The sequence below is a fragment of the Pteropus medius genome, unplaced genomic scaffold, assembly GCF_902729225.1.
Source record: "Pteropus medius unplaced genomic scaffold, Ma_sr-lr_union100, whole genome shotgun sequence".
In the NCBI taxonomy this organism is placed as follows: Eukaryota; Metazoa; Chordata; class Mammalia; order Chiroptera; family Pteropodidae; genus Pteropus; species Pteropus medius.
In genome coordinates, this window is record NW_024355990.1 from 88,841 (window position 1) to 101,753 (window position 12,913).

General features: G+C 55.1%; 1 protein-coding gene across 10 annotated transcripts in view; it reads left to right on the forward strand.

The window, feature by feature from the left end:
* The first annotated feature begins 8,845 nt into the window (after positions 1-8,845).
* QTGAL (queuosine-tRNA galactosyltransferase) overlaps positions 8,846-12,913 on the forward strand; it is a 47,782-nt gene continuing 43,714 nt past the window's right edge. For 3 of the 10 annotated variants that reach the window (XM_039859266.1, XM_039859267.1, XM_039859268.1), the window contains exons 1-3: positions 9,014-9,173; positions 10,147-10,263; positions 10,361-10,460. In XM_039859266.1, coding sequence (XP_039715200.1) covers positions 9,144-9,173; positions 10,147-10,263; positions 10,361-10,460 — 247 coding nt within the window. In that variant the 5' untranslated portion in view covers positions 9,014-9,143. The other 7 variants (XM_039859271.1, XM_039859270.1, XM_039859273.1 and 4 more) reach the window with 5 other exon arrangements.

Consider the following 12,913-nt stretch of genomic DNA (forward strand, 5'->3'; position numbering starts at 1 on the left):
CCTAGGGAGCCAATTAAAGCGCGCTCCTTCGTTATAAAAGAAGATGGGCTGTTGGAAAAAGCATTTGTGGTTCTGGGGTCCGTGGTTCTGGGGTCCGTGGTTCGGGGGTCCGTGGTTTGGGAGTGCTGAGAGACAGAGATGGCCGCCCCTTCGCCCTCCTGGCCCTGTCCCACGGCGGGTGTGCTCCCCCAGCGTTCCCGTGCTGTGACAGGCACGCGTGAGCACGTGTGCACGCACGTGTGTGTTTGTGTGCACGTGTGCGCTGTGCGTGCGGAAGGCTCGATGGGCCGCTCACTGCTGCAGGGGTGCCGCGGTGGCTGTCCCTTCTCTGATCCCGCAGATGTGCTCGGGGCCGGCCGGGGCCGCGAGGCTGCGGTGCCTACGAGGCAGGGTCTGGATTCCAGGCCCCATGTTTAAAGAACAAGTCGCCGAGTCGGGAGCCAGCGTCGTAGATTTCTTTTTCGTGGTCAGGCCGTCACCCCGGGGGACAGAGCCCGGCCGAGGCGCCAGCACTGGGGCTGGAGGAGAAGGGAGTCAGAGTCTGCTGGTGTCAACAGGAAGCCCTTTTGTTGGCGTCTTTGAATTCTGTCTGTTCTCAGTCCTTTCAAGTCCGGCCGCGGGCGGGCAGAGCGGCTGCCATCTCCCTGGGTGACCAGCCTCTGAATGTCCACAGTCCCCTTTCCTGGCGCTCGCCCAAGCCTGCTTACCCCACGGTCCCTCCTGACCCTTTCTAGGGTGTCAGGGCCCCCCGAACCCCTTCGAAGGACTCACCTCAGCCCAGCCCCCTGGCATGAGCGGGAAGCTGAGGCCCTCGGGGTGGTGGGCAGGGTGATCCCAGCCGCTGATGGGAGCCCCCGCTGCAGCTCCGAGGCTGGCGCGCCTAGCTTACCACGACCGCCGCACGTAGTAGGTGCTCAACGGGACTGAAACAGAAGCTTCCTCGAAGGCCCCAGGGCACCAGTGCCCCGGGCTGTCCTCAGGGGAGGGGTCCTGCATAGTGGCCCCTTGGCCGCTGGGCGTCTGCTCCTCATGGCCCATGGCTCGGGCCACTTGGGGCCTCATTGCCTATGTCCGTCATTCCATGCACTGCATCCCCAAGTGCAAACCCAGCCACCCCAGCTTCTGACCCCCGCCTCCCCACTGGGAAGAGGCAGAGGCCGCTGGACTAAGTGGCACGGCAGGGAGCAAGGGCCGGCAGGTGGGAGGGAGGACGGGCCTCGTGTCAGCCCCAGGCCCTCGTCAGCACCCACGCCAGCTTCGCAGGAAGGAAGGGCAGCACAGTACTCGTGCTGTTTCCGGCACCTTCTGCAGAGGGGCCTCCTCTGGCTTTCGGAGGGGCCCGGGTGGGGGATGGGGGGGTGGGTCCCCGCCCCGGTGCCCGCCGTGAGGGCCTGCTGCCTCGGTGTGCGCCGTTCCAGCCCCACCGCAGGAGCTGCCCCCGGCATGGGGCTGGTGACGGCAGCCCCTTGGGCCACCCCGGGTCCCCAGGGTTGGTGCACAGGGCTGTTCCCGCCAACACCTCCTCGTCCGTTGACACCTCTTGCCTTGTTCTCTCCACGCACCCTAAGCAGATTAGGCCTTTTCCTGAAAAATTGTCATTTTGGGAAGGTGAACGGATGTCGGCCCGTCCCAAGTGGGTTGAGGCCTCAGCTCCACTGCCCAGTGGAAGGTGTCCGTCCCCACACCCAGCCAGGCACTTGCTCTGAGGCAAACCCATGTATTTCCTGTGCTCCCAAAAATGTCCAATCAGGAAGTACGAAACCTCAGAAAGCAAAAATAGCCGTGCCTCTCCCCAGACGGCCTTCTCTGCCGGCCACAGAGCAGCCTTGGTGCCACCACACTCCCAGGTCCTGGGTCACCGTTCCCGTCATTTTAAATCTGAGCTGAGCTGACCTGACCCCACTCCGCCTCATCCCAAAGGACTCAAGCTACACTTTCCTGAGCCAGAGGCCTTTACCTGCGGCCTGTGTCACTGCGAGGGGGTTCGGAGGGTCGACACGAAGACCCTGTGGTCAGCGGGACAAAGTGCAAGTCGCAGTGAGTGCGGCGGGGGGTGGGGGTGGGCTGGTCAGACAGGTCAGGACGCGGAGCTGTGAAGGCTTTGGGCAGGCTCCCCGTGTCCCCTGCAAAGGTAGGACTGGCGGTGGCCGGCGGGGTCCGCGAGGCTCCATGACAAGGGCCCACAGTGTCCACGGTGGAAACTGCCATCACAGGACGGGGGCCTCTGTCAGGGGTGACGGACCCGCCCGCCAGCGCGCCTTCTGCCCTTTCTGTCACCTTTCGCCATTTTAGCCGCTGACAAAAGCCACGGTGAGGTCACATGAGGGGTAACAGATGAGCACAGGGAGTTGGCCACCTCTTCCCAACTGCCCACGGGCTTGTGTCCCCACTGTCACCTCCCTTCACTGTCAGGAGGCAGCTCTGCGAGTCCCAGTCGCTCACTGGGCCACACGCCAGGACCTGGGGCAGCGGTGCCGCCTCCACCTCCGAGGGGCTCTTGCCCCGAGCGCATAAAGCAGGTCTCCCCCCAGCCTCCCCGCCCTGTGAGTGCAGCCTGGCGAGGACGTGCACGCCCTTGCTGGGGACAGGACCCAGCCAGGCTGTGGCTGGGCAGAGCTGAGACGGAGACACTACTACCTCCACCGGTGACACCTTCACCACTTCCATACAGATGTGTATGTGACACAGGAGGGAATTCTGCGGGAAGTAGCAGCACGGGACGCCTTCGGTGTCCTCACCAGGTGGGGTGGCAGGGCCGAGGGGACTCGCTGCCTCTGGACTTGGGGGCTCTTCGCAGTGTCACAGCCCACGGTCTCTCAGGATGGGAATCACATCTGTCCTTGATGGTGTGGCTGGCAAAGCAAGGCATCTGTGATGCAGAGCCCACCACAGCAGGGCCGGCCACAGACAGCAGGGCCTACAGTCACCCTGAGATGTCCTGGCCATGAAACCTCCCAGGGCGAGCAGAATGGAGAGTGACCGGGCCTCTGTACCTTGGGGTATCAGAGCGTCCTCGTCCTCACCTGCAAGGGGCTATGCAGGCTTTGTCCTGTCTCGCGCCGCCCCCGCCGCCACGCGAGGCCACTAAACAGTCCCAGTCCCCCGAACACTGGCCCAGGCCCTGTCTGTCGGCCACTGCATCTTGCTGGGGCTCAGTGACTAATTGTCCCGGTTTTCTGGGACTGAGGGGTTACCAGGATATGGGACCTTTAAGGCTAAAACTGAAGCTTTGAGCACTCGGGGATGAGCTGGTCAAGGCAGTTGCCGCTGAAGCTGGGGGAGGGGGCCCTGACCTCAGGTGACCGAGTGAGACGTTAGCGGGACTATGGACCCAGATGCACCTGGTGTCACCCTTCCCAGGACACCGGCGACCAGCGGGCCCCGCGTTCTCAAAGCCAGTTCAACCTGGTTCAGCCTGGTGGGAGATGCCAAAGACTTCAGCGCCAAATCTGACCCCCAGACTCGGCCTCTGGAGGGTTCCTTGAGAATCCATTGACCAGGTCCCACTTGGATGCTTGCAATTGTCACCTTGGCATCCTAGATGTAGGACCCTCTGGACCAGGTACCCTTTCCTCCCTGGGGGCTACTGTGAACACCCCACCTGGAACCAGCGGACTGAGCTGTGTGGGGGCGGTTTTCCCCACAGCAGCCCCTCGGCTCCCCGTGACCCCCGCTCTTGGGGCCTTCCAACACCGCATGTGGGCCCCTCGCCTACGATGCACCTTGGTGTCCCCCCAGTTCTGCAGGTGGGCCTGGGCCTGCCTAAATGCAGCTGTCCTTCCTCGAGATGACTTAGGCCACCAGATGGGGTGCCTGGAAGTCAGGGAAGACCTATCTGTCTCCTCGGCCAGGCTGTTGCAGGATGGCGGGAGGGCGTGCAGGAGCAGGGCCCCCGGATGCCGGTTGTTATTTCTCGTTTTCTGGTGCCAGTAGCAGTTCACGGAGTGCGGCAGGCACGCCGACGCCAGGCGTGTCCTCGAAAGACACGTTCTGTAGCCCTCATGCAGCCGAGTGTTTTTAAAACATTAAGCTTGTTCCTATTGGCTTAGGGTTCCGTCCATTTTAATAGAAGCGGTTATTAAACTGTCCATTTTAATATTAAAACTTTGAAACACATACAGGCGCAACACCAACCCCTCACAGAGAGAGCTGAAAGGGACTCTGCTCAGGAAAAGCCAACCACGCTGTGCAAACAGCTATGGACGCAGAGATCGGCGGGAGGCTGCTATCGGGGCTTCCTGCGGAGCAAAAGGCCACTGGCAGCCTGGACGAGGGTCCTCAGGAGGGGACGGCATGTGCCCCACGTTGTCATATGGTCCAGTTCTACAAGAAGCCAGAATCCACGTACTTTGTGGAATGACCTGACGTTGCAGACACCCTGCAGCCCTGGCAAATACGTGAGAGGCTGGACATGGCTGGGCCGAGACAAGAAGCCCTGTTTGCAGCTGCCCGTGGGCCAGGGCACTGGACAGTGTAAGCCCTGGGGGAGCCCAAACTATGATCTGACTTCACCGTCCACACTGATTAAAACAACCAGACAATCGAAACCAGCAGTTCACTTCACACAGTGCACGCCGGAGTTCGGCAGTCTCCTCAGCTTGCAGTATCGAGTTAAAAGGCAATTTGCAATTTCTGAGTTACTTTGATAATATTATTAGGCCTCTAGCTAGATTTATGTGTGGACACAATCTTGTTTTCTAGATTTGGTTACAGGGCGAATTATCCTGGCTCCCATTCCTGAGTGCCCACGCTGGCAGCGACTGCCCTGGGCACAGAGGCTGCAGGTGAGCAAGCTGACGGCACCTTCGAGGAGCTGCCTTTCCCCAGATGACAAACAGACACTGGGGACTTGTGGCGCCTCGGCGAGGGGCAGCGGCACCTGAGCCCCACCACTCTGCTGCCTCAGTATAGGTGATGTGCTGACAGCTGAACTGCCCGTGGGCAGAGCTGTCCCAGGCCCTCCCATGGCCCGGCCCTGGGAGCCGGCGCCCTCGCTTCCTGGCCGCCCTGTCCTGGCCCAGCGTCGGCAGCCGGCTCCCGTGGCCGCCAGACTCTGCCAGCCGCAGAGAGTTGGCAGTGGACACAACGACCCATCCCCTCCCCTGCACAGGGGAGGGACAGTTCCGGGAGGCTCACAGGAGGACAGTGGGCGAGCAGGGACAGCAGGGCGGTGGGGACTCCAGCAAGCGAGCTGCGGGGAGGCCCTCAAACGCGAGGAGGTAAAAGTGTGTCCGTGTTTGCATGCACGCTGGGTCCTGGAAGTGGATGTTCTCACTGCTTCTCAGTGAGGTGGCTCCAACAGCCAGGTCCCTGAGGGGAGGAGGCGGTCGCTGGGGTGGCCATGAGGCCACCGTGAGGGCCGGGCCCCAGCCCCTCGCCGTCTGGGGCGGGTGGAGGTCCTGTTCGGCTTCACGCTCACAGGATGGCTTTGCCACCCTCCAGCGGTGCTGACGAGGAGGGAGGCTCCTGTGTCGGTTCAATTCTCATGGCAGCGGCACAGAGGGCCAGCGTGGCACGGACCCCCGAGCCCCCATTCCCACATGGACGCTGCACATGCAGGGCCTGGCGGGAGGGGACACGGCCTGGCAGCAGCCAGAAACCAAAGCAGCAGTTCCTCCTGGCGGGCACCATTGCCTTAGGTCTCAAGGCTGCTCACCTGGCGCCCAGGTAACCGGAGGCCAGGCCTTTGCATTCTTAGCTGCTGCCGGGAGAAGTGAGAGATCGTGCAGCGGTGTCTCCCGACAAGGGCCAGTCGAGAACGCTTCGAGATCCAGCCTCCAATCTCAGGGGTCAGGGAGGCAGCACGGGGGCCAGGCGGTGGCTGTCCCCAACTCAGATTCCCCAGCGGCTGCTAGAAGCCCCTGTCAGTAGTTCAGAGTCCTGTCTGACTTTGGGGCCCAGGTGACCTATGAGTGGACAGCATCAGAGAGTGTGGCCCTGGGAGGCAGGAGGCCAGGCTTTTGGCCGACAGAACAGACAGCATCTCATAGGGAGGGACAGCTGGCATTTCCCTCTCTGTATCGCCCAAATGCTTTCTCTACCCCATAAAAGGGGGACCATCAGGCAGGGTCCCATTGCTGGACACAGCCCTGCGGTGCATGCTGCTCCTGAGGTGGCCTGAGGTGCGCCCCTCTCAAATGCCTGGCCAGGCCTCCAGCTTTGACAGTGACTTCAGCATGCGGTCACCCCTAAAACCTCTGGCTCCCCCACCCCTCCTCCAAGTTCTATCAGACATGGATTCACCCAAGCCCTTTCTCCCACTGGTGACATTTCATATAAATATTTAGGAGGAAAATATCTAGCTGGCCTGTGCATGCAGCTCACACCGGCACCTGTTGTGCCCCCATAAGTCACCCAGAGTCTGAAGACCAGGTGGCTTACATCCGTTCAGCATCATCCCCACGTTGCTAGTTATGCAACGTGGCAGGTGGAGGGGACACTTAAGTTCTGTTTGTCTCCGTCTGCCTTTTTGACCCACCCCAGGCTCCTCCTGCCTCTGCTCAGCCCTCTCCACCCTTGGGTCCTGCCTCCGAGGCTGGCAGGGCTGCCGCACACCGTTCTGGGCAGGCCTCACCTAGCCTCCAGCTGGCTGTGTGCCCGGGGCTTGGGGACACCTGTGGGATCATGCAGTTGCCATTTAGAAGTCAGGGAAGGGAATGCCCCAAAGGGCCACCACAGATGACAGGTCCAAAACGTAAAGGCTTCTCTCTTTCATGCTCAGGTGCAAATTCTCCAGGGCTCTGGGAAGCTCAGGGGTGTAGCTTTAGTTGCCCATGATGGAGACCCCACAACAGAGCACACTAGTCCTGGCCCCGCTCCGTCCCTGCCTCACTGCCCTGCCCCCAGCTTTCTGGGACCAACCCTCAATGGGCAGGCCCAGATTCAGGCTCTGCTTCCGGCTAAGGGAGCAGCACCCAGGCCAAGAGAAGCACTCTATGTGACACCCGAATGCTCCCACCAAATCCACACCGAATGTTTGCCCCACTGTTAATTAGATGCTTCCTGTGACGGGAACCTCATTACTTCCTTCAGCTGGTGGGAAGTGCAAGTCTGGCTTCTTAAATCAACACTGTGAGTCTCGACTAGCCTTTAAAAAACGAGGGAGTAGAAAAGATGACACCTCAGACAGCGGCTGCTCCCTCGTGTACACATTTGTTATTGGGGTGCTCTGCCACCACAGGCTGCCAGTCTCTTCCCATCCAGCTGCCTGTCCTCTGCTGTACCGGGGAGCGCCCGACCTCCCAGCAGCATCCACGCCCGGGCGAGTTCTAGCCAGAGCTCTGTTGAGGTTCATCCCATCAGAAGACTTGGAAAGGGCGCTTGCTTGGAGGTCTCGCAGTGGGAGTTGTCAGGCAATGTCCAGCTGTCATTGTTAAAGCTTGAACTCACCTTTCACTGACACATTCATTGCAGACCCCTTGTGACTCTGGGCCCAGTGTCCCCATGCCACATCTCTGTTCCTACACCAGCATTGTGAGAGGGCTGCCGGTGGTGCCGAATCTACTGAATACAGCCAGTATTCACCAGTCTGCATGAACAACAGCTAAAAATACAGAAAAACATCGCCCGGTGAAACGAAGGCTGCGGGAGGTTTGCATCACTTCCCATTCAGGTTCCCTTGACTCTGCTCATCTTTTTGTCCTGCCGCATCCTCCTTGTGTTGCTCTTGGGAAGGGGTGGGGGGGCGCGGGCGGTCAGTCTCCATGGCCTGGGCTGTTGAGAACCTTCCTAGGCATCCGCCCAGCTAAAACCCTGCATTTCTGAACGCCTCCTGCCACTCCAAGTGTTTGCAAAAAGCAGATTCTAACCACATTCTTACTAGAGTGAAGGCAGTGAAAAGCACATTTCTGGCAGCAGGAGATGAGCTGGAAGCAGGATATGAGCAGCCAAACCCAACCCTGACGCACGTGCCATGGGGTGCCAGCCGCCATTCTCTTCCTGCCACTGGTTACTGCGGTCCCAGCTCTAAAGCCTTCCCCACATCCTGGTAGCCACGGTGTGACTTTTTACCAAGTCATTTGAAATGAAACTATTCCTAATACGCCAGTCCTTGGAGAGCATGAGATCCTTGAAAACAAATTCTCAGACTGCTTTGGTCCACTGTCGGTAAGGCTGTATTTTTACGCATCCGACGTAAGAGTTTCAACTTGCACAAAAGGTTCCGCAAATAGTGGCGCAGTTTAAGGAAAAATCGCATTTGAAGTTGTGCCTGAAAGAGAAGTGTGGCTTTGCACTTTGCAGCTTAGTTTGGAACAGTAAAGGGTGTGTCCTGGCAGCGTGGCTGTGAACTTGCTCGTTAAGTTAGGTGACTTGGGACAAACCTGAGTGTGCAGGCACACAGTGCTTGTGGCAGCAGATCACATGTTGGGCTCCTGCGTGTGCTGGCACTAGACTAACTGGTTGACGTCCCCGGGGCCCTGAACACTGAGAGGGGCAAGTCTTCTCGGAACCACAAGGCTGCCAGGAGGTGGGGAGCAGGACAATCGGTGGGTTTTTGGGTGACGGGACTTTGCTGAGCCGCGGGAGCGACGGGCAGCCCAGGCCCCGCCTTCCTCAGTCCCGCCTCCGCAACACTCTTTAGGGGAGATATCAGGGGTCCTTGTCCTCCACTCGGGCCAAATAGTGCATATGACATGAGCCCTGCTTCTTTTACACAGATGACCTTTCTTTCTACAAAGGCCACGCGCACAACCCAGAAGGTTTGGATTTTAGATCGTGAGCATCCGGCCCAGGGTGGCGCGGCGACCGGCTCACCTCCCGGTCCTCCCGCCGCTCTAGGCCGCGCCTCTCCACGCTGCGCCCTGCCCCGCCCGACCGACATCTCTCTGCGCCAATCGGAGGCGGCGAGGCACCCGCGCACGCGCCGCAGGCCGGGGTGGGCGGGGCGCCCTGAGGAGCGCGGCCATGCCGGTCCAAGTGGTAGGTGGTGCGGCCGCGGGTCGCCGCCCGGTCTCCGGCCCCCGCCCCTGCCCCGCCCCCGGCCCCGCGTCCCCCCCCTCAGCCCCCTCGCCTCCGCCCCGCGCCCCGCGAGGGTCTCCGCCCCCTCATCCAGGTCCGGCCGGAGCGCGGACGGGGTCCCTCAGGGCCCGTCTTTGACCGAAAGTCGCATGAACTAAGTGTTGTAGGTCCTGAGAACAGTAAAAATGCTCTTTCCTTTAAAAAATAACTCTAAGGTACATGCGTAGGTAAACTGGGGGACTGCTTTTGTGGCTGACGCCAGTTCCGGAAGGGGCGTCGGGGTGCCGTGGGCCCCTCGGAGCACGCGCGCGCCTGGGGTGCGTTGGGAGCCTCCGCCGAGCCGGTACGCCTGTCTGCAGCCGGCGTGGGTGCGAAACTCTGTGTGCAGATGCGCGCGCACGTGCGCTCTCCCGGTTGATGCTAGTCCCTCCTCCCGTTAGGGACCTGTCCACTCGCTAAGTGCAAACTCGAGGGTCGGGACATCCACACCTTTGGGTAGTCTGTATCGCTTACTGCGGTAAATTGCAGAATGAGGACAGTTCCTGTAACCAGTTCCTGTTTTGTTGGCAGTCAGGTTCCTAGTTTTACTCCAGACACTTGAGAAAATTTTTGTTTTATCTGCGATGAGAAAAGGACAGTGCCAAACCGCAACAAACTAGGGCGAAGGAAAAGAGATGGAGGTCACCTCCCTTTGTCACAGCACCTGCCCCCCCATGCTTTGATAAAGCATGTGTAGGGGCTACATTTTCTCCAACATCATGGTTTACTGAAAATGGTTATCCTATCAAGAAATGGACCAACCAGTGATTTTCATTAGTGGGTTGGAAGATCCGCAGATGCTTGTTTCAATCAAAACGATGGTGTTTCTGACCAGTGATAGGAAAACACATGAATTTGCCATTGAATTAGGAAAATTTTTGATGCCTCAGATTTTTGTTTCCTTTTCAGAAGCATCCGAAAGACCGATTCAGGGAAATCTAAGACATAGTAAATCTTATGGAGCGAAAGGACACTAAGAGCTTGGAAAGGAGGCATAGACACCTTGCACATTGTCTGGAGGCCTGACTCTGGGTCGTTCTGTAAATCGGGCCTTGCGGGGGAATGAGCATGTGCGAATGGCAGTTGAAGCAGAGGAAGGGGAGTTCAGTTGTCACACATGTGTGTTAACCCATTTTTTTTGAATCCCAGTCTGTGATCCTCCCAGTCCATGATGCTGAGCCCTGGCTGGACGAGTGCTTGAGGTCTGTTTGGCAGCAGGACTTCGAAGGCTCCATGGAGCTCTCCGTTTTTAATGACGCCAGTAAGGTATCCATGAGCTTCCTGCTGGCGATTCAGCCCTAGTATAAGTCACACTGGAAGGCCCCGTGGGGAGTTTGCTGACCTGCAACGTTCTCACTTTCAGGACAAGTCCATGACTATCATTGAAAAATGGAAAGTGAAGCTGGAAGATTCTGGTATCCTCGTGGTCATTGGAGGGCACAGCTCCCCTGCTCCGCGAGGAGGTGCGTAACAGGCTTGGCTTATTCAGCCGTGGGGATGAGGATGGTTTCTTATCACCTTGTGAACTTAAATGGGTTCGTGTTGCTCAAATCCTGAGTAACACTTGAGTTTGTCGCTTTTTACACACCTACTAGACCTAAATTCCTTACTCTTCGTTAAGGATTTATATAATACCATTACTCACTCTTCACTCAGCCTGACAAAAAGCCGTCGGTGTTTTTCTTTCAGGTGTACGTGATTATTATTAGTCACCCACTTCTTAAAATTCTTTTTTTGTGACATTAGATTTATTTTTGTCCAGTTTTTTTAAAGAAAAGAACCGGCTTTTGGTTTCATGGATTTGTCTCTTCTACTTACACTCTGATATGGGTTATTTCTTCTGCTTACTTTGGGTTTAACTTGGTTTTTTTCTAATTCTTAAGGTGGAAGCTGAGGTTGTTTCTTTTCTAACATAGGCATTATGTGATGAGTTCTTCTCTGTTGCTATAGCAACATCCCACAAATTCTGATATGTTATGTTTTCATTTTCATTCAAAGTGGTTTCTAATTTCCTTTTTGATTTCTTGCTTTATGGGTTATTTAGAAGTATGTTACTTAGTTTCCTAATATTTGAGGAATTTTCTGTGTATCTTTTTGCTATTGATTTCTAATTTAGTTCCTCTGTAGTAAGAGAACACATACTTTGGCTTGAATCTTTTAAACTTAGTAAGATTTGTTTTAAGGCCCAGGCTATAGCCTATCTTGTCAAATATTCCATGTGCCCTTGAGAAGGTTGGGATCTGCTACTGTTGGGTAGTTTTCTGTGAATGTGAATCAGGTCGAGGTAGGGACCTTGTTTAAATCTATATTCTTGCTGATTTGAGGTCTTCTTGTTCTATCAGGTATTGAGGGGGGTATTGAAATCTGACTCCAGATTTGTCTGTTCCTCTTTCTAGTTCTATCGGTTTTTGCTTCGTGTATTTTTAAACCGTTAACATTTAGGACTGTTGTGAAGAATTGAGCCCTTCAGCATTATGAAAAACCTTCTTTATCTCTGGTAATATTTTTGCTCTGAAACCTTTGTTCGATAGTGATATAACTGCTTGTGTTTTATTTTGACTGGTATTAGCATACTATACCTTTTACATTCTTTTTACTTTTAACCGCTTTGTGTCTTTATATTTAAAGGGTCCCCTCCCTTGTAGATTCTTACAGACAGTTGTATGGATTTTACTCTTTTATCCAATCTGACAATCTCTGCCTTTTAACTGGGATGTTTACACTAGTCGCATTTAATGAGATTACTGATATAGTGAGGTTTGAGTTCATCTTCTTGCTATTAGTTTTATATTAGTCGTGTCTATTCTTTATTCCCTTTTCCTTTTTATCTTTCTTTGATTAATTAAATGTTTTTGTAACAGCTTTATTGAGATGTGATTCACATGCCATACAATTCACCCAGCAAAGGACACGGTCGAGCGGTTTTCAGTGGATCCACAGGTGTGTGTGGCCACCACCACAGTTTCAGGATGTTTTCATCGCCTCAGAAAGGAGCCCTGTGTCCTTGAGTTACCACCCTCCACGTCCTTTTTCCCGGCGCTGCACAGCCACAAATCTGCTTTCTGTCTAAGGATTTGCCTGTTCTGGAGGACATGTAATATGTGCTCTTGTGACTGGCTTCTTTCATTTAGCGTTCGTTTCTAAGGGTCATGTTATAGCCGACATCACTACTTCACTGCTTTTTATGAGAGAATAATATTCAGTTGTAGAGGTGCACTGTGCTTTGTTCATCCATTCGTCAGTTGATGGGCATTTGGGTTGTTCCATCTTTGGGCTGTCGCGAGTAGCGCTTGTATGAACTTTTGCATACAAAGTTTTGTTTGAGCACTGGTCCTTACTTTCTTTTGAGTGTATACCTTGGAGTCGAATTGCTGGGTCATATCGTAATTTTATGTTTAACACAGCAAGGAAGCACAGCAGCTGGACTGTTTCCTATTGCCCCTATTCCAATCTCTCTTTATCCTCACCAACACTTCTTATTTTCTGTTTTTTGGGGTTTTGTTGTTGTTGTTTTTAACAGCCTTCCTAGTGGGTGTGAAGTGGTTTCTCATTGTAATTTTGATTTGCATTTCCCTACTGACTAATGATATTGAGCCTCTTTGAATGTGCTCGTTGGCCATTTGTACATCTTCTTTGGAGAAGTGTCTCCAAAGAAGAACTATTTTAGTGCTCTGCCTATTTTTCATCAGGTTGTTAGTCTTTTTCTTGTTGCGTTAAAGAAGCTCTTTATATATTTTAGATACTAGATCTTTATCAGATATATGATTTGTGAATAATTTCTCCCATTCTGTGTGTTGTCTTTTCACTCTCTTGAAGATATCCTGTAATGCACAAGTGTTATAATTATGATGAAATCCAATTTTTTTTTCCCACATGTGTTTTTGGTGTCATATTTAGAAACCATTGCCACATCAAG